A 26,109-nucleotide genomic window follows, 5' to 3' on the forward strand; every position below is an offset into this window, starting at 1 on the left:
GACAGCAGCAGCAAGATGGACAAGATGGACAGCAAGACAGATAAGACAGCTGATGGTTTTGCTGTCCCAGAACCACCCAAACGCAAGAAAAGCCGTTGGGACAGTTAGAGGGTATGTGCTATATATAGGGTGAAATCAGTTGTCTTTATTTTATCTTTAGAGAGATTTTGGTAACTAGGTGTCTCAGGGCTGGGTTGGGGTCCAAGGTATAAGGACCCCCTGCCCTTTGTGGAGAGCTGAAGCAGAGACAATTATGCCTTCATCTGAATGATTGTTCTGCTTTCCTGGGACACTGCTTTGGTCCTTATAAGCAGTGAAGGCTGGGAAGCTTGTTGGCTTTGGGCAAGTTGTCATGAGGGTAAGTAGAAGATACTGTGGGAGAAGGGGCCTTATTGGGCACAAAACTCACTCTAGGTTTATAAGTAGCTTATATTTTTTACTAAAATGTCACCTTATAAACACCTATAATTGAGTTCTTTTTCTTATCTGTGTGACCAGGCAGTCTTCTTTTTAGGAGTTGGCTTCAGCAAACCCAGTCCAGGGAGATATCTGGGGAGTGATTTAATGCTTCCAGACAGTTGCAGGGAAGGGACGGGAGATGCCCAGTGCTCAGAAGGAGTTGACACTCAGGTTCCCCAGCCAGTTTGTATCTAGCCCTGAGACATGTAGGAAGATGCAGCCTTCCAGACCCAAGCCTTCAGATTTCCAGTCACTAAGATTCAAGAGAAATGATTGATCCTCCAATGGGTACCAGGATTGCTCCAGGTCTGAAATTTAAAATTTAAAAAAAAAAAAAAAGCTTTTAAAGTGTCTCTTCTATTTCAGTGTATTTTTTTTAAACTTGCCCCAATGGTAGAAAAGTCTTCTGCTGAAATGATTTTCATGATTTTTGTTCTATCTTGTTTATAAAAAAGAAAATATACAAACTTTGAATTTTGTGACTTTGTGAAAGTTTCTTTAAGATGTGCATTCCTCTCTGCTTGCTCTCTAGTAAATGTTTTACTACTGGGACTTGCAATTTGTTTGTCATTTCTACCTTACAATTGTTGGTACATATTAAAATATGATCTCAGATATGGGGAAATTCTATCATTTTGGTTTTATTCAGCATTAGGGGAAGGCTCAACCCCACATATTCAGGAATAAGCTACAGCAAGCATCACCAAAAAGATTTGACTGTTCATGTAGCACTCCATGTTCTTCACAGAAGGGTTGTGGGGTCTGTCCGCGGCACCAATAGGACAATTCCTCGGTGCTTTCATAAGAGACCATCCTTCAGGCAGAACCATCTTCACAGCTCAGCGCCACCAGTTTTATGTACATTACCTCCCTGCCTTGTCAGACAGCTGTGATGTGAGCAAAGGTAGGCAGGGCTGGCACCAAGGAGGACAGAGTGAGCGCTATTGCATCTCCTCTCTACTGCATCACCTTCCTGGAGGCCCAGCCTGCTCTTTCACTTTCGCTTGTTTTTTTTCTTCTGCTCCTTTCGTTGCTGTGCTCTCTGATCCTTCTTCATCCTGGAGTCCACCACCTTGAAATGACCTCTGACCCCTGCTGGTCTCCGCACCTTTCGACCTACACCTTTCTTAGCAACAACGTAGGTGACTTGGCGTTTCTCCTTGCCAAGCCCAGCCTTCTTGTAGAGACTGTAAATGGAAGCAGACAGATTAGAGATGCTTTCTGCTGCTCTTTTAACCTCAAATGCCTTTGTGCATCTCCCTCACCTTCTCAACTGTGCCACCTTCTCTCGTTCTGAGATGTCCACTGTGTTCACCACAGCTTCTGCCTTCTTCTTGGTCTGCTCCAGCTTCTTCAGCATCTGGGAGGAGACCTCAGTTAGATGCTCTCACCCCATCCCTGCCCCACCCATGCCTAGCCTCAGGTAGACCTCACCACTTACCCTCCGCTTCTTTCTAGCCTTGGCCTCAGCCACCTTCTTGATTGGACGAGCATTGATTTCCCGCCAGCGTTTCCTGTAATGTTCTACCTCCTTCTTAGCAAGAGGCAATTGCCGTATCCGGTGCTGCTTCTCTTCCTGCACAAACCACTCTGGAAGCTCCCCTTCATCTTCATTAAATGCATACCTGCATGGAGAGGACACCAATCCAATAACCAGCCCCTCTACTGAAGAAATCACCCACTTAACACACTTCATGACTTCTTACCGGTTGAAGGAGTTATCTATGAGGTCTCTCTTGGCCTTTTTGGAAGAGGCAATAACGGCACCTAGAGCAAGACCCTCAGGATCCAGAATCCGATGTTTCACTAGAAAGCAAAGGACAGAAATCAAAGCCCAGTTCCCAACAGACTCCCACTGGTCTCATTCAGCTGCATGCAGAGCTCTCACCTGGGTCCTCAATAGGCACTACCTCAAACCCGTCATCATCTGACTTAGGCCCTCGATTTCGCTTCTTGCCACGAGATGGCTCACATCTATGAAAGAGTACAGGACTGTAAAATACTCCACCCTTTTTGTGCCATTCAGACCACACTCCACCTCACCTCCACCCTGCTTCCTACTTAAACCATGTAAGGAAACTGCAGACATGCTGCCATCGAGATTGTCCCAAGCTGTTAGAATCACTGATATTTTAAAGCCCCGCATGCATCAATCCCTTCCCCGTCTATAAAAATGGTTCAAATCAGCTTCCTCTTCATCCCTTCTTCCAGCAGCTGCACCCACTCACCTCTCTTCATCCTCAGTGCTACTATCACTATCTGAGCTGTTCTCTCTTTCTTCCCCTCCAAAGCCAGTGGCAGCTTCTGCCCCAGAGGCAGCCTCTGCTCCCTTAGGGACTTCCTCGCCCTGGGGAGACTTCCTTTCAGTCTTCAACTTGGAAGGTGGTGGTGGCTGCTCTTGTGGCTGCTGTTTTCCCTTCCGACGACTCTCATTTAACAGCTGGGCCTGATGGATCTCCAAGGCCTCATCTGCATCATCCTCAATCCCACTGAAGCCATCCTGTTGGGGGGGGGGTGTTGTCTTCAGCTACTCTCTCCCAGGAAGTCCTAGTTTCCTATCAGACTTGCTCCAGGCTCCTCTTACCTTTGAGAACCACAAGTTGGCTTGTTCTTCCTGCAGCACTGTCTTTTCCTCTAGTGGTACCAGCAGTGGATTCTCTTCCTCCTCCTCTTTATCATCTTCCATTTGAGCAAATTGCACACTGACGACAGAGAGGAAAGTGGGGATGGCTCAGTAATCTCAAGTGTCCAGAGGCCAGCACCAACTCCACCTCAGGTGCTAAGCTGAGGACGTGGCACTCCCTCCCTCACACATACCCCTACCTCTTTCGTTCCTTTAGACGTTGATGTCCCCCAACTCCTGCTAATTCCTCTAGATCCAGGTCACTGTCTAAAGATCCATCATCTTCATCCTCAGCATCCGATACATAGATGTCATCCCTTGGCAGATCAGACAGAAATGTGTCTGCAGCGCTCATGTCCCCTTGTGTTACTTCTTCTAACAACTAAAATTTTAAGAGAATCAGATCAGGTACTCAAAGGAAGCCTACTACTTTTCCCCATGCATGTTACCTTAGTTACCAAAAACACTTAAGTAATACACGGTGGCAAATACCCTCATTTCCTTTTACAGATAGGGCAGCTGTGACCCAGGGTAGTGATTGATCTATCTAAAACAATCCATTCCAGGCCAGGGTATTAACTGTCCCGCCCATTAGTTTAACAAAGTCACTGTTAGCCAAGGATGCTGCATGCCTGTAATCCCAGTAGTACTTGGAAGCCTGAGAGGAAGATCTCAGGTTCAAGGAAGGTCTCAGCAATGTAGCAAGACTCTCAGCAAACTAGCAAGACCCTGTTTCAAAAAGGAAAGCCGGACATAGTGGCACACACTTATAATCCCAGCATTCGCATACTTGTAATCCCAGCATTCGGAGAGGCTGAAACAGGAGGATCGGAGTTTGAGGACAGCCTTAGCTACTTAGGCCCTTTGCAACTCAATAAGACCCTGTTTCAAAACAAAGAATAAAAAACAAGCTGGGCGTAATGGTGCATACTTGTAATCCCAGCATTCAGGAGGCGGAGACTGAAGGATTGTGGTTCGCTGACATCCTCAGCTACTTAGCAAGGCCCTTCACAACTCAGTGAGACCCTGTTTCAAAAAAAAAAAAAAAAGACTAAAAAATAGGACTGGGGGGTGTATAACTCGAAGGTAGAATGCTCCTGGGTTCCATCCCCAGTACTGCAAAAAATAAACAGACCAGAAAGAAACCACAAGAGCTGTGGATGTAGCTGTGTCAGAGCACCTGCCTACCACGTATGACACCATAGGTTCTATTCCCAGCACTGCAGAAAAAAGAAAAACTCAAAAGGTACCTCAAGCAGGGTGTGGTGGGTGGTACACACTTGTAATCCCAGTACTTGGGAGGGTGAGACAGGAGGATTGCAGGTTTATGGTCAGCCTCAGCTACTTAGGCCCTCTGCAACTTAGTAGACTATGTTTAAAAAAAAAAAATAGGGCTGGGGATGTAGCTGGGAGGTAGAATACTTTTGGGCTTAATCCCCAGTACCGAAAAAAAGAAAAAATACTTCACCTGAGAATACTATCTATACATTTTGATTCCAAGGAGAAAAGGAGCCTAGACAATATATATTTAATAAAATTGATACTTCAAACATCAGAATTTCAAAATATTTTCTTTTTTTGTGGTGCTGGGGATCAAACCCAGGGCCCTGTATATGCTAGGCAAGCACTCTACTGCTAAATTACATCCGCAACCTTTTATATTTTTATAATTTTAATTATGTATCAGTGGTACTAGAGACTGAATCTAAGAGCATACTACCCCTAAGCTACACCCCCAACTGTAGCTCAGTTTTTGAAACTGTATCACTAAGTTTCTCAGGGCCCTGCTAAATGGCCCAGGCTGGCCTCAGACTTGGAATTCTGTCTCAGCTTCCCAGGTAGCTGGGATTACAGGCATGTACCACCTTACCTGGCTCAAGATTTTCCTCATGGAGAACAAAGTACTATTCAGCATTCACAATATTCTAGGGACTGTACCTAACCATTCTTTCTTCACAAAAAACACTAGTTCTAATACTGTTTTACAGATGCGGAAACTGTAAGCAGAGAGCATAAGTGGCTCAGAGTCACACAGCTGGAGTGAAGGGAATGGGACTGAAGCCTGAGCCTGGGCCTGTTCTAGGGCCACTATGCTTTCCTGCCTTTCCTGTGTGACAAAGATGACCTGGCTGTGATGTTCCCACACAGGAGCCACAAAAGCTCATTTTTGCCTGTGACACTGCTTTTATCAGGAAAAGCATGTTCTTCGGTACTTGACAGAAGCACCACCTAACAGCCTAACACCAGACACTAACTTGGTCTCAGTGAACCAGAAAACAGTGCTCTTTGAGGTATACCCTCTCTTCAGTGGTGCTAGTAACCTAGGTACCCTGGTGGCATCTATAACCTCAAGCCTCAGTCCTAATATTCTAGTTCCAGAAGAGTGAGTGTTCCGTACTTCATCACTGTTTCTTCTTTTCTGGTAATGGGGAATGACCAGGGGCATTCTACCTTCAAACTGTATCTCCAGTCCTTTTTACTTTACGTTTTGAAACAGGGTTTCACTAGGTTACCGAGAATCTCACTAAGTTATTGAGGCTGCCCTCAAATTGTGATCCTCCTGTCTCAGCCTCCCAAGCACTGGGATTATAAGCGTGAAGCACGGCACCTGGCTTGTATGTTTTTTTTTTACCTGAGTTCACAGGCTTATTTTTCTCCTAGTCTTCCCCTCACCAAGTCATGTGTGAAGACAGCAAGCAAAGCCTCATGTTCATTCAGGACACATAATCCAATGTCCCCTACCACAGTAACCTTCCTGTCACCTCAACCTACATCCCCAGCCCCCATTACCTGGTGACCACGGATGGTGCGCAGGGAGAACATGCCAGTCTCCCCTTCATCTGCAATGGAAACCCCAGGCAGATCCATCTTCAGCTCTATACGTTCCCGCTGCTTCCTCTGCTCACGCAGCAGCTTCTTTTTCTTCCTGAAGGGATGGGTTGAGGAATTAAGCCTGGCCCGCTCCAAAAACCCCCACCTAGATGCCTTTCAATTCTCCGATCTTCATACGCCAAGGAACTGAAGTTTACCAAGTTCCTCAGTTCTCTCACCGCTTTAATTCTGCCACCTCCTGGGCCTTCATCTCTGCCAGGGTCTGGTTCAGTTGCTCCTCCTCCTCCTCCTCCTTAGAGGGCTGCCTTGTGGGCCCAGCTATTGACTCTTCCTCCTCCTCACCTTCTTCCTCCTCTCCTGAGCTGAGGCTGATATAACAGTGCAAGGAGTTTGGTCATTTTCCCAGACATTTCCTCCCAACACCCAGTTACACCTCCCCAGTGGAGCTCCCTCCTTACCTAATGTCCAGGGCCTTTGCTTGCTCTTTCAGCTTCTTGGCCACGTATCGCCGAAGCTTTGTTCTCCAGTTCAGTAGGGACCTGCCCGAGAAATACTGACCTTTTCATATCCTTCTATGTCCCTGTCCCCTCTTCTATTTTAAGCCCACACTTGAAATTTTAGGCTTCAGCCCATAAACGCTAAGGCTCAAGGCCCCTATCTCAAACCTCTAAAACATGCTCAAACAGCATCCTGTTTCCAGAGATCCGACATCATGGCCTTCGGTGGAGGGCCTCTCTGCCTTTTGGCCCCTGGCTCGCAGGCCCATACTGTGTACCTGAGCTCCTTTCGCCCAAGCACTTTGATGTCCTGACAGCATGCTCGTATGTCCTCAGTGGTGGCTGGATGCTGTGCCAACTCTTCATCGTCTATTGAGATCTATATGGCAGGAGAAAGAGTCAGGGAGGTATGCATGCCATTTCTGGGGTTTCCTAACATCCTTCAATCCTGGAAACTCACTTCGCTGGCCTTGGAGAGGAAGTCAACAGGGTTGGCAGCTCGCAGGAAGTCAGTGACTGAGGTTCGGTGATAAAGAGTGAGGTCACCCTCAGCATAACCTTCAGCCTTAGGGAGAGAAAGACAGATGGGAGTCGCTTCTGAAGGACTCCAAGGGCACAACCTCCCCAGAGTTCCAGACCTGGGATGGCCCTCTTCCCCAAACACACCTTTGGTTTCTTCTTAGTTACCAACTCAGTAACAGTTTTAGCCTGAACTTCAACCTCCTTGAAAGCAAACTTCGGATCAAAGAATTTACTGTCAACCTTGTCAGGAGCCAGGAATCCTGAAATAATTAAGATATAGTTAAAAATGTGCCTTGAGCCAGGAGAGGTGGTGCACACTTGTAATCCCAGTACCTGAGAGGCCAGCCTCAGGTACTTAGTGAGGTTCTCTGCAACTTAGTAAGACACTGTTTCCCAATAAAAAACAAAACAAGGAGCTGGGCGTGGTGGTGCACGCTTGTAATCCCAGCATTCGGGAGGCTGAAACCGGAGGATCGCAGTTCACGGACAGCCTCAGCTACTTAGTGAGGCCCTTTGCAACTCAGTGAGACCTGGTTTCAAAATAAAGAATAAAAAATAGGACAGAGGGTGTAGCTCAGAGGTTGAATGCCCCTGGGCTCCATCCCCAGACCTGCAAAAAAACCCAAAACAAACAAACAAACAAAAAACAAGGCTGGGGTATAGCTCAGAAGTAAAATAAATTGAACCCTGGGTTCAAGTCCCAGTAGCACACACACACACAAATTGTGCTCTTTAGTGACTAGAAGGCAGGGTGAAGGAAGAGAAAGAAGTAAGACTCACCCTGGCAAACTACAAAGATTTCAGCAGATTCATGGCGAGAGGCTTGGGGCTTGGTGGCCTGGACACGGCGGAACAACTGCTGGAAGATCCACAGCAGGGGCTGATAATCACGGGAACGGAATACTTTTGTGATGAAGCAGCCACCACGAGCCAAAAAATCACATGCCAATCGCAGAGCCATCAGTGTCAGGTGGGCTGTTGGACAGAGACGACTGTGAGGACCTCTGTGACCTCTGCTGGCACACCACCTCCACCCCCGCTCTCATCTCCACGCCAACACGCCCTGCACCTTGTGAGTAAGCATCATGGACCCAGCTAGCCCCAACATTGGGGGCCCCATCATTGAGCACAACATCAACCTTCCAGGTCTTCAGCTCCTTCCTCAAGGCCTACAGAGGAGAGAGATTATAGCAACAAAAACAAATCAAAATGACTAAGAACAGTGTCCCTAGATCAGTCATTTGTTCATCTGATCATTTACTGAGTATCTGCCAGGGGCCAAATCTTGTGCCAGGCACTGGGGATACAACAGGAAACAAAATGAATATATGTCCATCTTCACAGAGTTTGCAATACGACAGTAAGTCCACAGGACAGTACTTTACTAAAGATCCCAGCCCTTCCCCCAATTCCTAGGGCCCTGGCATGGACGCGAGATCTGTCACGGTCTGTCATACATATGTCATGGGTGCACTTGCTCAAAGATAAACAGGAAAGAAATTGCTTTTAAGGGGACTTGAGCGATGTGGATATTTGCAATAAAAGAGGCAGGACAAAAGACTGTCATTACCTGCCGACAGCGCTCTGTAGTGATATCCTCCTGGAGGGTCACCACGTTGGGGAGAGGCTTGATTGGGACAAGGTCCACTCCTGTAAGAAATCAGGTCAAAGGGTTGTCTCAACAGGGAGGGAAATGCAGGGCAGAATTAGCACCTCATACACACTCCCGAAAACACCCAGGAGAGCCACCTGTTGTTACTCACCCACAATGAGACTGGATACAGGCATAAACTTTGCAGCCACCTGCAGCCTATGGAAAGAACAAGTTAAAATACCAAAGACTGTCCCTTTCTCTCCCCTGGGAATGTGATCCCTCATCCTTGCTGTTAGGAGCTCCTACTAAGTGTAGTGGCCAAAGAATGTCATACCTACACATTCTAGGCCTTTTTTCCGTGACAGAGAAAGGGATGCTCTAGAGTATAGAAAAATCTAAGGCTAGAATTGCTGCACTGTGGGTGAAGAAAGTTTCGAATCACGTCCTGCTCCACCGCAACTCTAAATCACCTAGGGCCAGGAAGCTTCTAGCAGAACAACCCTGCGAAAGGTACGCACCATCCTCCCGGAGCAGCACACAAGTCCAGCAAGGCTCGGGCTTTCTGCAGGAACTGAAAGCGTCGATTGAGCTGGATCAACTTGAAAGCAGAGCGGGAACGGTAACCTGGGGATGTTGACAAAACGATGTGGGTCGCGGAGCAGGGCTCCAGCAGGGCTTCTCCTGCCCCACAACCCACCACCTCTAATGCAGAAAAAGAACCCAATACTCAGAAAGCAAAAGCGTAGCGGATCGAAATCGTTGTCTAGTTCTCTCTCAGCTCAAACCCTGACTCACCGGTTTCCTTTGCCAAATGATAGAACTTGTCCCGCCGGCTCTTGCCGACTTTACCCTTCTTGCCCATTGTGGAACAGAAAAATGCCAGGCGATCTAAGGAAAAAGCAGAAGCTGGAAACGTCCCTTCCCACGCATTGTACTCCGCTCGTTTCCCACTCCCCGCGACAATCACACTTGGTGCCTAACTTCACACTCACCTCAACCCGACGCGGCGGACCCCACACTTGGAACAGCACATGTAGACAGAGCGTATTTCCGCTTCCGCTTCCGCCCTCTGAGTCCCTAGCTCCATGTTTTCCGCCATCTTGAGAGTGGCCAAAATTTTCTCATGTTCCATCCCCAGGTCTTATACGCCGAAAGTTGGGACTAAACACGTATATTACAATAACTGAAAATCTAGTTTCTAGGAAACAACAATTCGAAATTTTATTTCTTCTCCGTTCTCTCCCAAAGACCCTGGCCTAGAGTACCGCCCCTCCCATCATGGCCGCTGTTATTTATTGTCGTCTGGCCTCACGCCCCGCCCATTGACCCGGAACTCTTCTTGCGGGGTCGTCAGGCCGCTTGACCCGCTTCTGCGCCTGCGCACTGAGACGGCCCGGATGCCGGCGGTCTTCGTTGAACAGAGAAGATGGCGCTTGATGGGCCGGAGCAGGTATGGCGGCAGCAGCAGCGGCGGCGGCGGTGGCTGCGTACGGGCTTAGACCCGGGCCGGGTGTGGGCGGGCGTAGTTCCAGGTGGAGAGCGGACCGGCAGGAGATCCAGTGGGCCGGGGGTAAGTGGACCAGTCCGGACGAGGCCTGGCCTGTCACTGGATCTGCTGTGTCAGCGCCGCCCCGGGTGAGTCGGGGAGGGTTGGATGGAAGTGGAGTGAAAGGAGAGATGGGAGCGGGGACCCGCCGATGCACAAGTCTCAGGGGACAGAGTGCCGGTCCTTCCTGCCGCCTCCGTCTGTAGTAGAAACACTTCTGGTCTGTATGGCGCTTGCCACAGTGCAGAACGCTACGGTGTAATGGTCACTCGACTTCCTAAGAGTCTCAGGAGGTAGATGGTATTTGCATCATTTTATTTTAGTCAGGAAAAATGGAGGACTCAGAGGGAGGGATTAGAACCTAAGCTTTTTATGGTGAAGTGTCTTAGAAATGGCTTTACCCCGTGTATGCTTAATATCTTGTTTGATAATTATACTATGTTTTCAGATGGAGCTGGAAGAAGGGAAGGCAGGCAGTGGACTCCGCCAGTATTATCTGTCCAAAATTGAAGAACTCCAGGTGAGGAAGGACTGCAGAGGGGGCTAGGAAGGGATGAGGATTGTTGGAAACACATTTCTAAAAGAAAGTGTTGTGTAAGATGTAACAAGCAGTATAAAGTGTATCAAGTTAGCAGTCTTGTTTCCCACTCCCTTTGTTACTCTTCTACAAAAGTGGTGTGTGTGTGTGTGTGTGTTGCTGGGGATTGAAACCAGGGGCATTCTACCTCCAAGCCACATCTCCAGCCTATTATTTATTTTTTTTTAATTTATTTTTTGGTGATACTAAGGTTCCTGGAGACCCTTCTACCTCCGGGCTACACTCCCAGACCTATTTTTTATATTTTTATTTGGAAACAGGGTCTCTTAAGCCAGCTCGCTGGCTTCGAACCTGTATGATCCTCCTGTCTCCGTCTCCCAAGCGCGGGGATTACAAGCGTGCGCCACCACACCCGGCTCTATTTTTTATTTTGAAACAGGGTCTCACTAGGTTGATGAGGGTCTGACTACTCGCTGAGGGTGTCCTTAAGCCTGCAGTCCTCCTTTCTCAGCCTCCCAAATACTGAGATTACAGGTACACATCACCACACCCAGCTAAAAGTCAAATATAAATAGAAAAGGTACCACTAGCCCAAGGCCATAAACTTTTGGAAGAAGTGTAAATGCAAGGGTTATATAACTAAAGGGAACCACTGGAGCCTGGCTTGGTGGTGCACGCTTATAATTCCAGTACTTGGGAGGCTGAGACAGGAGGATCGCAGGTTCACAACCAACCTCAGCTACTTACTGAGGCCCTTTGCAACTCAGTGAGACCCTGGTTCAAAATTAAGAATAAAAAATTGAGCTGGGGGTATAGGTCAGAGGTAGAATGCCCCTGGGTTCAATCCCTAGTATCGTTAAAATAAATAAAAAGACAAACAAAAGGGAAGGCGTAGGTTCAGGAGTCTAGATTTGTCAGAGGGGGCTGCAGCTAGATGAATCGTGAGCTTTAGGAAGGACAGCACTGAGGGGCCTGAACAGTGCTGACCTCGTGAGAACTGAGAAAGGAACTTTACAACCCAGTTCTCTAACCTAAAGAAAGATAACTGGGATAGAAGAAAGCTATAGGGGAAATTTTGGACTGTCAGGTACATTTGCCAGGTATTATATTTGTTTTACCATTTTGAGTGATTACAGTTGGCTTCATTTACTCATCAAAGTAGTCCTGAAGTGAAGCAGGGTAGCCAATGCTATTCCCGTACATAATATGGTAAAATTTTAAAGGCCTTCTCTTCACCTCACTTTTAATTGAGAGCAGCTAGGCTAGATAGAACTCAGGCTTCTCACCTAAAGATCTCTCCAGTATTCTTTTATTCCCGAACCAGTCCCTAGACTTCAAGAGACTTCTTGCAGGACAGGACAGGATGGTTAGGATCCTGTTGGAGAATCTGACACAAATGCAGGTGCCCTGTGCCTTCCCCACGGCTCACACCTACCTGTCTTGGCCAAGACCCTCCTGTCTGTTCCCTTGAGTAATGAAATTTGTCTCTCGTCCTCCATAGCTGATTGTGAATGATAAGAGCCAAAACCTTCGCCGGCTGCAGGCACAGAGGAATGAGCTAAATGCAAAAGGTGAGGTGATGCGACACTGCATGTGGGCAGCTAACGTTGCTGACCTCCAGCCCCATAGCGGCTGGAGTCCAAGGCGGTGCTTTACATTGTCTTTATATAGTCGTTTTCCAGCTGCCCTGTAAGCCTCTTCAGTATACAAATTGTTACCTTTTCTGTGTATGACCTTCCCTTCAAAACTTAAAAACAGAAGCCGGGCATGGTGGCGCATGCTTGTAATCCCAGCATTCCCAGCATTCAGGAGGCTGAGACAGGAGGATCACAGTTCATGGCCAGCCTCAGCTACTTAGTGAGGCCCTTTGCAACTCAGTGAGACCCTGTTTAAAAATAAAGAATAAAAAATAGGGCTAGAGGTGTAGTTCGGAGGTAGAATGCCCCTGGGCTCCATCCCCAGTATTGCAAAAAATACAAAAAAAAAAAAAAAAAAAAAACTTAAAAACAGAAAAATAGTACTTAGTTCATGCATGTTGTATTGAGTCCTTGGAGAGGACACCAAAGAAGCCAAGTGACCACTGTTTCTGCTTGCCATGTAGTTCGCCTATTGCGGGAGGAGCTGCAGCTGCTGCAGGAACAGGGCTCCTACGTGGGGGAAGTAGTCCGGGCCATGGATAAGAAGAAAGTGTTGGTCAAGGTAAAAGCAGGATGGCCCCAGGGCCAGCCCCTTGTCCATTGCATCCCCATCCTTTGTAGCCTTAGGAAGAGTGTTGAGAGGGTTCCTGTGGGTTTTCCTGGGTGAGGTTGGTGACTTGGTGGTTATCCGGGAAGATCACAAGCCCCTGTTTCTTTAGGTACATCCTGAGGGCAAGTTTGTTGTAGACGTGGACAAGAATATCGACATCAATGATGTAAGTGGAGCAGATTAGGTGGGATGGGGCCAGTTCTTAGCACACTGCTTCCTGAAACTTGCCCCCTTCATCCAGGTGACACCCAATTGCCGGGTGGCTCTAAGAAATGACAGCTACACTCTACACAAGATCCTCCCCAACAAGGTGGACCCTCTAGTGTCACTGATGATGGTGGAGAAGGTGCCAGACTCAACTTACGAGATGATTGGTGGGCTAGACAAGCAGATCAAGGAGATCAAAGAAGTGATTGAGCTGCCGGTGAAGCACCCTGAGCTCTTTGAAGCGCTGGGCATTGCACAACCCAAGGTTAGGAGCAGGCTGCTCTGGGCGGCGGGCTCTACCTAGGCCTCCTGCTGCAGGCCAGACTGCTGGGGTCGGGTGCAGGCCATAGCCTGCTTGGGTTGCAAACCCTCCCTGCTGCAGAGTGGCTGGGGGGAGGTGTCCAGGGCACGAACCTATTTGGATATAAGCTCCAGAAAGGACCTTGACAATAATTTTCTGCATCACTGACCTCTAGCAAGGGTTCAGGCACAAACCAGCAGTCAGGCTGGCTTTCTGCCCTGAATCCTGCCATTTCCCCAGGGAGTGCTGCTGTATGGACCACCCGGCACTGGGAAGACCCTGTTGGCCCGGGCTGTGGCGCATCATACAGACTGCACCTTTATTCGTGTCTCTGGTTCTGAATTGGTACAGAAATTCATCGGGGAAGGTAACCATGGCTAGGAACACAGGAACAGCGGAAGGGAAGCAGATAGGAAACTCATTAGCTTCTAATGCCAGTTTGACCTCCACACAGGGGCAAGAATGGTGAGGGAGCTGTTTGTCATGGCACGAGAACACGCTCCGTCCATCATCTTCATGGATGAAATCGACTCCATCGGCTCCTCGCGCCTGGAGGGGGGCTCTGGGGGGGACAGTGAGGTACAGCGCACCATGCTGGAGCTGCTCAACCAGCTGGATGGTTTTGAGGCCACCAAGAATATCAAGGTGAGGTGGTGGTGACCTCAGCACAAGCCAGAGGAAGGCCCTTGTGATGGCAAGCCAAGGGGGACCTTGGCTGATTTCACCCCATTTCTCTACCCAGGTTATCATGGCCACCAACAGGATTGATATCCTGGACTCTGCATTGCTTCGCCCAGGACGTATCGACAGAAAAATTGAATTCCCACCCCCCAATGAGGAGGTCTGTGATGGGTGGTGTATCTGGAGTGGCTCTGACTGTGGGCATGGGGTGAATGAAGCTCGGGGCTTTCCTCTCCTGTCTCTAGGCCCGGCTGGACATTTTGAAGATACACTCTCGAAAAATGAACCTGACGCGAGGGATCAACTTGAGAAAAATTGCTGAGCTGATGCCAGGAGCATCCGGGGCTGAAGTGAAGGTAATCAAAATCTCAGGGAAAGAGCAGTGGCAGGAGCCCTGGGTTTAGGGGCCAGCTCAGCCTTAGGCACAAAGCAACAGGGCCTCGGCTTCCTTTTCCTACTCAGGGTGTGTGCACAGAGGCCGGCATGTACGCGCTGCGGGAACGGCGAGTTCATGTCACCCAGGAAGACTTTGAGATGGCAGTGGCCAAGGTACAGCCTCCCCCTTTCTGCTTTGCTGACGGTGGGTGGCTCTGGCACGGGGGCTAAGGTGTTCATATGGCTGGTCGCTTACTGTTGCTTGTGCTCTCTCTCCAGGTCATGCAGAAAGATAGTGAGAAAAATATGTCTATCAAGAAACTTTGGAAGTGAGGGGGTGTCTTGTATGGATCCTTCAAATAAAGGTCTGTGGGACAAGCCCTCTAGAAGTCTAGTCTGTTAATGAGTGGTCACACTGTTCAATAACCACGTCTGGACACCACTAATAAACAAAAGGATTTATTTGGAAATTTCCAAACCTGCCAGAAGTGGCATTTGCCAAGCCCTAGGGCCCACCCTCTTTACCAAGCTGCAAAAGGCAACAACAAAACTATCCTCCTAGCCTTCCCTTCACCTCACCCTGCCCTCACCATGCACACACCCCCCCTCAGGCCAGCTGGAGAACAGCATCCCTCCTAGGAGGCTTTACTTCCCCCTGGCCCAAGCAGCTTGGGGAGTAGCCCCCGGCATTCCAGGAGATGATGGCGGCCATCGCCGCTTGCATAGATTAAGAAAAGAAAATAAGGAAGGAGGCACCGAATAGGGCTCCCTGAAAAACCCCAACTTACCCCTGTACAAAAAAAAGTGGCTCCCACATAGAAAAACCTGCTCCCCAAATAGTGCAAATACCCAAAGGAAAGGAAAACGCCAGCGGCAAGGCTGGGCTTGTAGGAATGACAAAGAACTTTGGTTTTGAAAGGCCAGGAAGAGTCTGGGCTGGGCCTCCTCTTCCTCACCCAGCTCCTTGGAGCCAGCTCCGACACTGGCCCCAGTGGGAGCCTGTAAACAAGCAAACCCAGCAGCCTTTGGTTTGGAAATGTCTCAGTTAACATTACATCAAAGCATAGCCTCCAGAAGTACTACTTGGGCCTGCCTGCAGGGGGCAGAGGAGGCATCTTGAGAGCCCAATTAAAGCCAATGCGAAAAGTAAGAAGGCTTTGGGGACCAAGCAACAAGGGATCCTATGGTTACATGTATAAAACTAAAGCTGGGGGTTAGAGGGTGATGAGACACTATCACCCTCACCCCATCCTACGAATCTTCAGTCCCAGAGGGTAGTCCCCTGCCAGGCTCCAGGGCTTAGAAGGAAGGAAGAGATCCCTGAGCAGTTAAGTCAGGCGAATTCCCAGCACTTGTTCCAGTTCCTGCCTTCGCTGCTGCACCTGGGGAAGAAAGAACATGGCTCAGACCTCTGCTGTTCACAACCAAAAGAGGACAAACAGCCGGGTGTGGTGACACACTTGTAATCCCAGCATTTGAGCGGCTGAGACGGGAGGATAACGATTCGGGGACAGCCTCAGCTACTACTTAGGCCCTTTGCAACTCAGTGAGACCCTGTTTCAAAATAAAGAGTAAAAATAGGGCTGGGAGTGTAACTTGGAGGTAGAATGCCCCTGGGTTCCATCCCCAGTACCCAAAAAAAAAAAGAGGACAAACAGCAGAGCCTCACCTTGGCAAAGATGTGTCTCCCCACTGCTTCCTGGGCCCAGGGCTGGTGGTAGAAAGCAGCTCGTCTCTCCTCCTCGGGATTTCCAATCACATCAGTGATGATCTGCAAAGAACCAAGAGGAAAGCCACGGCGTAATTCCTACTCCTGAGCCTATCTGCCCTTAGGACTAGAAGAAGAGTGCTCAAGGGTAAAATCCACCCAGAGCTTCCCAGGGAATGCCCCTCGGGAAAGCACGCTCCACCTTGAGATCCCGGCGTTGGGAACGGAGCCATTCCTGGATGAAGTCCTGGGGGTCAGTGCTAAAGCTGAGCATGAAATCCCTCTGAGTCTTCAGCTGGTTGATGGACTCAATGGTCTCATGGATCTGGGGAAGGGCAGCATATGTAAGGCCCACACCCAAATCAAGTGTTCTCAAGCCTAAATCCAAAGGACAGAGCCCAGATCTGACATGCTACAAGTATAAAAATAATAAACTGGCCCACCCTCCTCTTGGGCCCCAGAACAGGCTGTGTAGGTAGAGGGCCCACCTTGACATCTAAGGAGGCAATCTCCTGCTGGTTGGTGGTAGAGGCCAGAAAATTGCTCATCTGGGCCTTGAGTGGGTCGTCTACCTCCACGTCAATGTCATAGCAGGCTGTCTTCTTCTGGTCATTTGGGTCCACACTGCAGGCAGTGCAAGAAAGGAAGGGGAAGCACAACAGCTATGTCCATCCCTCCCACCTGGGCCCACTCTGAGAAACCAACCACTGGCTCTCTGGCTTTTTAGCCAAGGGTGAATCTGTTCTTCAAAGAGCCTTCCCGTCCCATTTACCTAATGACATGGTTGATGACAATGGGGTCGGGATGTTGCAGCAAGCCAGCCAGTTTCATGGGAATCTCCGAGAAGCGAAGCCGACCACAGCTGAAGATCTGGAAAGAGCAGCACAGGTTTGGTGATGGCTGTGAGCACAGGGGCAGTGGGCCACTCTAGGCCTGGTAAGGTGGCAGTCAGTGGACTGGCTGAGAACTAGCCCACCGGGAATCGGGCAGCAAACCGGGCAGGAGCTGAGAGCAAGAAGGTGGGACCGGCTAACCTGGCGGAAGTAACGGTTGCAGTTGATGTACTCGCGCTCGTGCCCGTCCTGCAGCTGGTTATGCTTGATGTAAAGCCACAGGGCCTGCATGATGGCAGCCCTTGTCTGTGTGTGCACTCCCAGCAGCCTCGCCAGTCGAGGGTCCAATTTATACTGGGGAGGCTGGGCGTGGAGAGACGGGAGTCAGAGGAGGGGTTCTTGTGGAAAAACAAAGAATAGGGCAAGGACAGGAGGGATTTAAAAACCTCATCCTAATGAGTCCCTGTGGCCCTAGACATCTGTCACCTGGTGATCCAGCATGAGCAGGAGAGTACACTTGACATTGAGGTCTCCGGGCCGCTTCACCTGGAAGCCATCTGTCTCCTGGGTAGTGGGCATCCGGTGCCACTGCGGGGAGAAGGAAAGCAGTGCTTATCAGCAAGGGCTCATCTCCCCAGAACCAAGGCCTCCACCCCCGCATCTGGCACGGCAGCCCATGTTTGCCATCCTCAGTAAGCTTGTTCTCCCTGGACCCCAGGACCACTCTCACCTCCACCAGGTGGTTGTCAGGCCCATACAGTTCCTTGTCCAGCTCAATGACGAGGCTCTTAAAGAATGAAGAAAACTTCCTCTTTTGTTTGCTAGGCTGGTAATGGAAAGAGAATGATATGGTGCTGCTGAGTTCTCACCCCAAAAGTATATACTAGGCCTGAAAACATCGTTTCAATCCTGGGGCTCAGGGCCCTGAGTGGGGCCCTGAAGCAGCAGTCAAACTGGGCCAAGTGAGGGGCAGGGTGGGAAAGGCTCTCCGTGCAGCCCCACTGCCATCCAGAGACAAGACACATGACTGCCATCTGCAGGAAGAGCTGTAATAACCACACATCAGCCTGGGGCTGGAGCTCAGTGGTAGCCAGCTTGCCTAGCAGGCACAAGGTCCTGGATGCAATTCCCAGCACTGCCAAACAACAAAACCTTCAACCTCTAGCTGGCTGGGGCTGTGCCGTCTCCCTCCAGGGCTCTAGGAGTGCCCGCCCTGTCTGGTCCCAGTCTTAAACCACGTTGGCCTCCTCCCCTCCAGGCACCTCCTTCCCCAACTCACATCATCCAGCAGTTTTCCCTCCACTCGGAGTTCCCAGGAAGCCACCTTGTCCCCCGCTGGGGTTCCCCCAGGGGTCCCTGCAGTTCCCGCATTATCACCATCTGCCTTGCTGGGACTGAAAGTATTGGAAATATAAATCCGAAGCTTCCGCTTTTGCTAAAAAGAGGAAAAACGTCAATTAGAGGTGAACTAACTGCAGGGAATCACTACCAGTCTTCCCAATGAACTCATTCAGTATCATTGTAGAGTGCTATGGACCAGGTTCTTTGTTAAGCACTGCAAAGTAGTAGTAAAACTTAGTCCTGATCTTCAAGGGACCTAAAAGTTTTATGAGGGAAACATATCACCAACAATGCCAACACATTGGCACTGGTGTTACCACAGGGTAACACTGGTAACCACTGGTGTTATACAGGTCACCGTCAAGCAAGTCAGGGGCTTCTGGAGCTGGGGTGTGGTTCAGAGGGAAAACACTTGCCTAGCATTCATGAGGCCTGAGTTCCATAACACCAATAAAGGCAGAAAAAAAAGTGCCTCCAGCTGGGAGCTTGGGGAGGTGTGTGTGTGTGTGTGTGTGTGTGTGTTACTGGGAATCACACCATCACACCCAGGTGCATTCTCTGAGCTACATTCCCAGCCCTATTTTAGTTTTTTGGTACTGGTAATGGGACCCAGGGGCATTCTACCTCCAAGCTAAACCCCCAGCCCTATTTTTTATTCTCTTTTTTTCTCTCTCTCTCTTTCCTTCCTTCCTTCCTTCCTTCTTTCTTTTTATAGTACTGAGGATAGAATCCAGGGGCATTCTATCTCTGAGCTATACCCCAGCCCTATTTTTTCTTTATTTTGAAAGGGCATCTCACTGAGTTGCAAAGAGCCTCACTAAGTAGCTGAGGCTGTCTACAAACCACAATCCTCCAGTCTCAGCCTCCCAAATGCTGGGATAACAAGCGTATGCCACCATGCCCGGCTTTTATTCTTTATTTTGAAACAGGGTCTCATCTCACTGAGTTGCAAAGGACCTCACTAAGTAGTAGCTGAGGTTGTCCTCAAACCACAATCTTCCCATCTCAGCCTCCCTAATGCTGGGATTACAAGCGTACACCACCATGCTTGACTCCAGCTCGTATTTTATTTTTGAGGTACTGAGGATTAAACCCAGGGGCATTCTACCTCTGAGCTACAACCCAGCCCTATTTTTATTTTGAAAACAGGGTCTCACTACTTGCTGAAGCTGACCTCAAACCTGTGATCTTCCTGTATCAGCCTCTTATGTACTGGGATTACAAGGGTGCACCACCATACCTGGCTTTTTATTTAAAACAGAGTCTCATTAAGTTGTGGAGGGCCTCACTAAATTGGTGAGGCAGACTTTGAACTTGTGATCCTCCTGTCTCAGCCTCCCAAGTACTGGGGTTACAGGCATACGCCACCACTTTTACCACCCGGCTGACCACTTTCAAACTTTTTGACCACATGATCTATAACATTTACATTTTAAATCATTGCTCAGGATACACACACACACACACACACACACACACACACACACTCACACACTCTCACTCACAATTGTGGTAAGTACCTCACAACTGTATCTTGGTATTTTCAACTATTTCATATTCATTTAATCATGCTAGCTCTAACACATTAAACTGAGTTCATGTTCTACTTCCTAACAGGCTGAATCCTGTATATGAAAAGTGCTACTCTAGCCCAATACAGACCCTCTCTTGGCCCTGGAAAGCAGCCGGAGAGGAACAATGCAGTCTGGGAAGGCCCAAGGTAATGGGGGCTGCACATACCGTCAGAGGCTTTTTGATGGCCTCCTGGATCTCCATCCGCTTGCGAGCAATGGTCTGGTCTAGCTTCCGCTCAAAAGCCAAGAGATCCATGTATGCCTGAGACTCTGGGACGAGCTCCCGGATCTGAGGGTGAAGGAGTTGAATGGGCTGCTTCAGGCAGCTCTGGCTCTTTCCTCCCTCCCTCCCCCATCGCAGGGCGAGGGGAGATGGCCTCCCACCCCAGCCAGCCTCCCGCCCAACACACTCACTCGCTGAGGTAGAACCTTATCTGCCATCTTCCTCCTCTTTAACCTGGGGAGGAGAGATGCCGATTTAGGTGAACAGTAGAAGGACTCACCCTTCTATTTCCCCAAGAGAGGAGTCTCCCTCAGTCACTGAAACGCTGAGGACAGAAGGCGCCCTCTGCTACAAGCTGGTGGTCTTACCCCCGGCGCTGGGCAGGCATCGGAGGCTGGGCCGGGGGCACCAGCAGGCGTTTTCGGAATGGATCCATCATGGTGGGTGGCATGCCAGGTCGAAGTGGAGCTGCTGCACCAAATGGGGCTCCTGTAGGGGGTCCCACCTGCATGCCAGCCATGGGCATCCGGCTCCCTGGTGACATGCCAGGCCGCTGGAGGAAGGGAGGCAACGGGGATGCACAGGTCAGCGGTAGGGCCCTGCGGGGCCCGAAGCCCATGGCCTCCATCCGTCTTCAGCCAGGCCTGGCCTGAGCCGCACATGGGGAGCCCCACTGCAGACCAGGAACAAAGGGGAGCTGGCACCTGAGCACAGGGTGTAAACCACACCTGCCCCGCCCCTGCAACCGCCCTGGCAGCTGTGCCAGCGAATGAGCTGTGGAGCCCAGAGGTGGGAGGAGAGCGAGCATGAGAGGAAGGGCCTGGGGGCGTCTCAGCCGCAGCATACAGTGCCCCTGCTCCCTTGGACCAGCTGGCTTTAAGGCACTTTTGAGGTCCTCAGATGGTCCCACTAAGCTCTCCCTTGGGGGCAGTGGCCTAGCCAGGCAGAGGGGTGCAGGAGGACATAACAGACAAGGAGGAAGAGCCCAGTGCCCATCCCGTCACTAGCTGGCGCTGTGGCAAAGGCTGCTGGTCACTAGGCTGCAGCACCCAGGTGAGCAATGGCAACAGGATGGCTTGGATGTGTTCCAGCTGGCAGGGGTGGCCTCACACAAAGTGCAGAGGCCATCTGGACACCATATGGCCCCTACCCACAGCAGAACTGGACCCCTCACTCATCTCTCTGTTGCCAAGCCCCCCACCCCCACACCAGAAGACCCTAAAAGGGAAGCTGTGGTTCCTAGGTAGCTGTGGGAGCGAGAGCAGCTGACACCTGGATTCTGCCCTTTTGTCCAAGCACCACCTGGCAGCCTGGCTGGGGCTGGCCCAACTTAACCCTAGCAATCCCAAACTGGGAAATGGGGATGAGATTATCTTAGGATACAAGGAGCAGAGTCATAGGATTAGCCGCTGCAGTCTGGGTGACAGAAATAGCTTCTTTAGAAGGCTGCAGAAGCCTCTCACACCCGAGGCCCAGCTCCCTAACATTTCTGTGGAGCTCATCTAGGAGTAACCTCCGCCCCCAACCCCCTTCCCATGGTTGCTGCCTGCACGGCCTGTTTGGCAGCTCTGCTTTGCACACACTGTCCCTGGCAGCTTCACAGGGCTGGCCCCAGGGCCCAGATTATGCAACCAGCACAACCAGCCAACCAAGCCAGGCTGGGTGGAGACTCGCACAGAATCAAAGGACTCTCGCCCACCCCAGCATCCTGAGAAGAGAGTCTCCCCCGCCTCTTCATCTAGCAGCAAACACATGTTCCCAACGGTGGGTCAGATTCCTGACCAGATGCACAGAGGAGAGAGACATGGCCCAGAGATGTGGGGAAGAGGACGGGGGAGAGGGTGGAAGGGAAGAGTTTACAGAATGAGGAGTTAAAAGTGGGGGAGCCCTGGGACCTCGGGAGTCTTGCCACAAGTCTCTCCTCATCAGGAAGAGATTCATCAGAGCTGCTGAAAGGCAAAAGACAGCCTGTTTCTCTGCCTTAATGAGCCATGGCCAGAGATTATGGAAAGAAGGGGGGTGGGGCAGCCCAGTACGGCCACAGCTGTAATCCAGCCCAGACATCCCAGACTTGAGTTTCTCCCAATGCCTGAGATGACGGAAGGAGCAGCTGCAGAGGGTGAGCTAGTGCACTCTGGTCCCCAAGTGGGTCTCCAGGGTTCAAAACCTGCAGCACTACCCAGCGCAGGAACTCCCAAGACACAGCAGCAAGGGCCGGGCCTGGAATAAGCCCCACCTAGACATCTGCTCCAGACTTCCTGGGCTCTGGGCTCTAAGCACCCGGCTCACCCAGGGCCCTGGGGGAAGGCTGCTTATAGTTTTTTGTTGTTGTTGTTTTGGGGTTTTTTTGTTTTTGTTTTTGTTTTGGTGGTACTGGGGTTCCTGGAAGCCCTTCTGCCTCCGGGCTACACTCCCAGACCTATTTTATACTTTTTTATTTGGAAACAGGGTCTCTTAAGCCAGCGCAATCCTCCTGTCTCCGCCTCCCAAGTACGGGGATTATAAGCGTGTGCCACCACGCCCAGCGGCTGCTTATAGTTCATCAAGTCCTGGCTCAGTCTTGCCAAGCTCCACACCTGGGCCTGAAAGTGCCAGTAACTCCTCCCACTTCAAAAACAACTCATGAGTTTAAAAAAAAAAAAAAAAGCCCCAAACTCTCATGCTGACTCCCTGCCTCCAGCAGAGCTAGGTAGACCTGGTACCCGAGAAAGTGCAGCAACCTCTTTTTCCTTGGCCCAGCACCAGCCCATATTCTAAGTTTGATTCCACCACCACCCAGGAGAGCAGAATAGGAGGCTGGGCCTGATGCTGCTGCCTCCAGGTAAGAAATCTAGGGATCAGGGGGCCCCTTCCCAAAGCCTGTGGCCCTGATGCCCCTGGTGGCTGGGCCTAAGGGCTTCAGTTGGAGGACAAATCCCCCTCCCCAGGAATAGCAAGTATTGTGAAGGATCTGGAGTGAACCCAGCAAGGTGGTTTTGTTTTTTAAGCTCTTCAGTTGACTCTGACCCAGAGGTAGAACCATCCTCTGGAGGGAGTTGGGCTGTCATTTCCCTTCTTTCACCAGGCTCCTCTGTTTGCCCAGTTTGGGCCCTCAAATCCTTTTTCTTCCTGCTTAGCCCATGAGCCTTAGTGGACAGGAATCCCTTTGTTCTCCAGACTTCAAGTCTCCTGGAAGTCATACAACTGGACTTAAAAAGAGGGCAAGCAGGCTCTCCCTTGAATGCAACCAAAGTAAGCTGGGTCCTCCTTTCTCTCTCTCCTGCCCCTTCCCAGAAAAGGAGATGAGGAGGAGGAAGAAGAAGAAGAAGAAAATGATTATAATGGTGGTGGTGGCGGGAAGCTGGTAGGATGGGAAACCCAGGCTCAAGGCCATATCTATTAGCCCAGGTCTATCCAGTCAGCCAGCCTGGCCTAGCTACAAGGCCCAAGGCCATTCTCCAGAAACACTGTGGAATCCATCCTCACAGGGGCTTTCCCAAGGCCACACATCCTATGGGTTACATGCCAAAAAAAAAAAAAAAGTGGAGAGGCTTTTGTCTGTTCCAGGTCCCCCCAAGGCCAAAGGCCAACAGGAAACTCCCAGGCCAGGTCTCAATTAGCAGACCCCAAGACTGGAATGACTGATATAGGGACCCCTTCACCTATACCCTGGGCTCATGAATCCCCAAGGGTGGCAGCAAGATGGGAAAGACCGACTCCAGCTAGAGTTCCTGGGACTAGATTTGTCTCCATTCATCCTCAGCTCCTTTGTTTTCTTTTGAGGAAGGAGAAGAAGTGAGGAATAAGGGAAAATCAGTACCCTCAGCTAAGCATCATGTTAGGAAGTAATAGCTCTGAGGTCCTGGCAGATTATGTATACTCCACCAGGATTCATTTCTGGGATCTCCACCTAGAGACACTAGGAGAGAAGAAAGGATGCTGCATTGCACACCGTCAGAAATTAGCAAGAAGCCAGTGTCAAAGGCTGGGGCACACGGGCGGGCGGGGATACATGTTGTCAGAATCCAGAGGCTAAATAAAAGTGGTGGGGGGTGGGAAAAACTGAATCCCCAAGAAACCTGAAACAATACACTGGAGGACTGTGGAGCCCCACGGTGGGTCAGGCTGAGTTCCTCACACACTGACCCCAAAGATCAAGTCTCTGCCTCTCAATGGTCTTTGAAACTGCAACCTGAGATACTCTCTTCTGGGACAGAGGGGTCAGGACAGTACCCTTTGAAACAACTCCTGCAGCTACAGCTGCAGGCTCCTCTACAGCCCCAGACCACAAGGCCGGGTGAAGCCGCTCAGCTCCTCCAGACTCAACTCCTGGTCACTGACACCAGGCACAAAGCCCAGGAGAGTCTGCCCAGAATGATCTGTTACTGGGCTGGGCCTTCCTCAGGCCTGGCCACCACTATCTCTAACTCAGAAACATCCTGGCCAAGGATCCTGGGTCTGGCCAGGGAGTCCAGTCTGTCCCTGCACAGGCTGGAGTCCCCGGGCCCTCCTCTCCTCAGCCTCCCACGCTGTGGGAAGCCAGGCCTCCTTCCTCCTCGCTGGCCGCTGAGAGCCATCTCAGACCCGCTAGAGCTCGCTGCCAGTTCCCAACTACAAAAAAACAGGGCAAGCCTGGAGTGCACCGAATGAGGGCCCTTTTTCAAAACTTCATGAACTCCCAGGATCCCCACCTTTGGACCTGCACTAGACTTCTAACCCAAGCGCCCGCTCTCCACGACGCCCCCATCTCTGTGCCAAAAAGCCCTCGGACCCTCCACCGTGGAGTCCCCCTCTGCCTTCCCTTCAACTCTGCCACCAGCCCCTACCCGCAGCCCAGGGTCCCGGCCTGGCCCTCCAACTGGCTCCTGCAGGACGGACCCCTCTGCCCTCTGCGCAGGGGCTCCTCCAGCCCCTCGCTCGACGCCCCCCGGCGTGCTGCCCGGCGCCGCCCGCCCGCCCCGCTCACCTGGTACTGCGCCGCGGGGCCCGCGGGGCCCATGGGGCGGAAGGCGGCGGCGCCGGGGCCCCCCACGCCTCCAGCGGGCCCCGGGCCCCTGAGGGCCGGGCCGGGCAGCATTCCGGGTCCCGCTGGGGGAGGTGGCGCTCCCAGGGCCGCGGCCACGGCGCCGCCGCCGGGACTCAGCGGGGGCAGCGGGAACCCGCCCGCGCCACGGCCAGACATCGCCTCGGCCCGTCCGCGGCGCTCCGATCCGGGCTCCGGGCTCCGGGCTCCGCGTCGAGTCCGCTCCGCGCGCCGCGCTCCGCGCTCCGGAACTTGCGACCTTGATTCCGGGTTCCGGGGTTTGTGGATCCGAGCTCCGGGATTTCCTAATCTAAATTCGCCAGTGTCTCACAGACCCGCCTAGAGCCGGGGCCGACCCTGATCCCGCTCCGGCCCGGGAGACTCCGGATCCAGGATCTGCAGCGGGCCGGCCTGCAGCCGCCAGCCCCAGACACCAGTCGCCCCGAGGCGGCCACTCGCCCCAAGCCCCGCCCAGCCCGCCAGGCCCAGGCCCCGCCTCCGCCTCGCCGCCCAATGGAGAGGCCTCGTCAAATCCCGCCCCCCGCGAGGCCCGCCCCTAACAGGCCCCGCCCCAACCGCCTGCCTCAGGCCCCGCCCACACGGGCCCTGGGGCCGCCCCTTGGCCGGAGGGGTGGGAGCGGAAGCTGCGCACTGCAGCGCGGGGCCGGCGCGAGGTCAGAGGTCGAACGTCACGCAGGGCCTCTGCAGTGAATGGGTAGCTGTATCTTTCTCCTCTTTGTAGCGGCGTAACCGAGGTACCAAGGTATCTTCTCCCCAGAATCGTTTGTCAGGTCTTTCTTATGGGCGTGGTGGCTCATGCCTGTAATCCTAGTACTTGGGAGGCTGAGACGGGAGCATCACAGGTTCGAGGCCAGCCTCAGCAATTTAGCGAGGCCCTCAGCAACTTAGTGAAACCCTGTTTCAAAATAAAAAAATAAAAAGGGCTAGAGTGTAGCTCGGAGGTAGACTGCCCCAGGGTTCAATCCTCAGTACCAAAAGAAGGAAA

The 26,109-nt window shown here is 51.3% G+C and overlaps 4 protein-coding genes across 4 annotated transcripts in view; 2 read left to right on the forward strand and 2 right to left on the reverse strand.

Moving 5' to 3' along the window:
• Positions 1–108, forward strand: part of DDX42 (DEAD-box helicase 42) — a gene marked incomplete at its 3' end in the record, with an annotated part of 53,921 nt that extends 53,813 nt beyond the window's left edge. Inside the window, exon 19 of the mRNA XM_080714102.1 lies at positions 6–108. Coding sequence (XP_080570228.1) covers positions 6–108 — 103 coding nt within the window. The remainder of the gene's footprint in view (positions 1–5) is intronic.
• Positions 109–1,453: 1,345 nt separating this feature from the next.
• FTSJ3 (FtsJ RNA 2'-O-methyltransferase 3) lies at positions 1,454–9,389 on the reverse strand (the record flags this gene model as incomplete). The annotated part of the gene is made up of 20 exons (XM_080712446.1): positions 1,454–1,646; positions 1,725–1,819; positions 1,901–2,084; positions 2,166–2,265; positions 2,348–2,433; positions 2,688–2,959; positions 3,044–3,161; positions 3,283–3,464; positions 5,873–6,008; positions 6,133–6,282; positions 6,373–6,453; positions 6,690–6,790; positions 6,872–6,976; positions 7,078–7,193; positions 7,714–7,908; positions 8,003–8,102; positions 8,504–8,583; positions 8,697–8,743; positions 9,046–9,151; positions 9,323–9,389. The coding sequence occupies 20 exons, from the start codon at positions 9,387–9,389 to the stop codon at positions 1,454–1,456; spliced, it is 2,514 nt and encodes an 837-aa protein (XP_080568572.1).
• Positions 9,390–9,951: 562 nt separating this feature from the next.
• Positions 9,952–14,755, forward strand: PSMC5 (proteasome 26S subunit, ATPase 5; the record flags this gene model as incomplete). The annotated part of the gene is made up of 12 exons (XM_080712448.1): positions 9,952–9,977; positions 10,522–10,593; positions 12,113–12,182; positions 12,713–12,810; positions 12,968–13,024; positions 13,100–13,330; positions 13,607–13,733; positions 13,821–14,011; positions 14,109–14,207; positions 14,293–14,403; positions 14,510–14,596; positions 14,702–14,755. The coding sequence occupies exons 1-12, from the start codon at positions 9,954–9,956 to the stop codon at positions 14,753–14,755; spliced, it is 1,221 nt and encodes a 406-aa protein (XP_080568574.1). The 5' UTR covers positions 9,952–9,953.
• Positions 14,756–15,750: 995 nt separating this feature from the next.
• Positions 15,751–25,262, reverse strand: SMARCD2 (SWI/SNF related BAF chromatin remodeling complex subunit D2; the record flags this gene model as incomplete). Its single annotated transcript, XM_080712447.1, has 13 exons — positions 15,751–15,804; positions 16,092–16,193; positions 16,333–16,455; positions 16,619–16,754; positions 16,903–17,000; positions 17,165–17,326; positions 17,450–17,551; positions 17,694–17,789; positions 18,243–18,398; positions 20,045–20,167; positions 20,293–20,335; positions 20,470–20,654; positions 25,047–25,262. 13 exons carry the CDS (start codon positions 25,260–25,262, stop codon positions 15,751–15,753), a joined length of 1,596 nt encoding a protein of 531 aa, XP_080568573.1.
• Between the last annotated feature and the right edge of the window lie 847 nt (positions 25,263–26,109).

Source organism: Muscardinus avellanarius (assembly GCF_963383645.1).
Source record: "Muscardinus avellanarius genome assembly, chromosome: 16".
In the NCBI taxonomy this organism is placed as follows: domain Eukaryota; kingdom Metazoa; phylum Chordata; class Mammalia; order Rodentia; family Gliridae; genus Muscardinus; species Muscardinus avellanarius.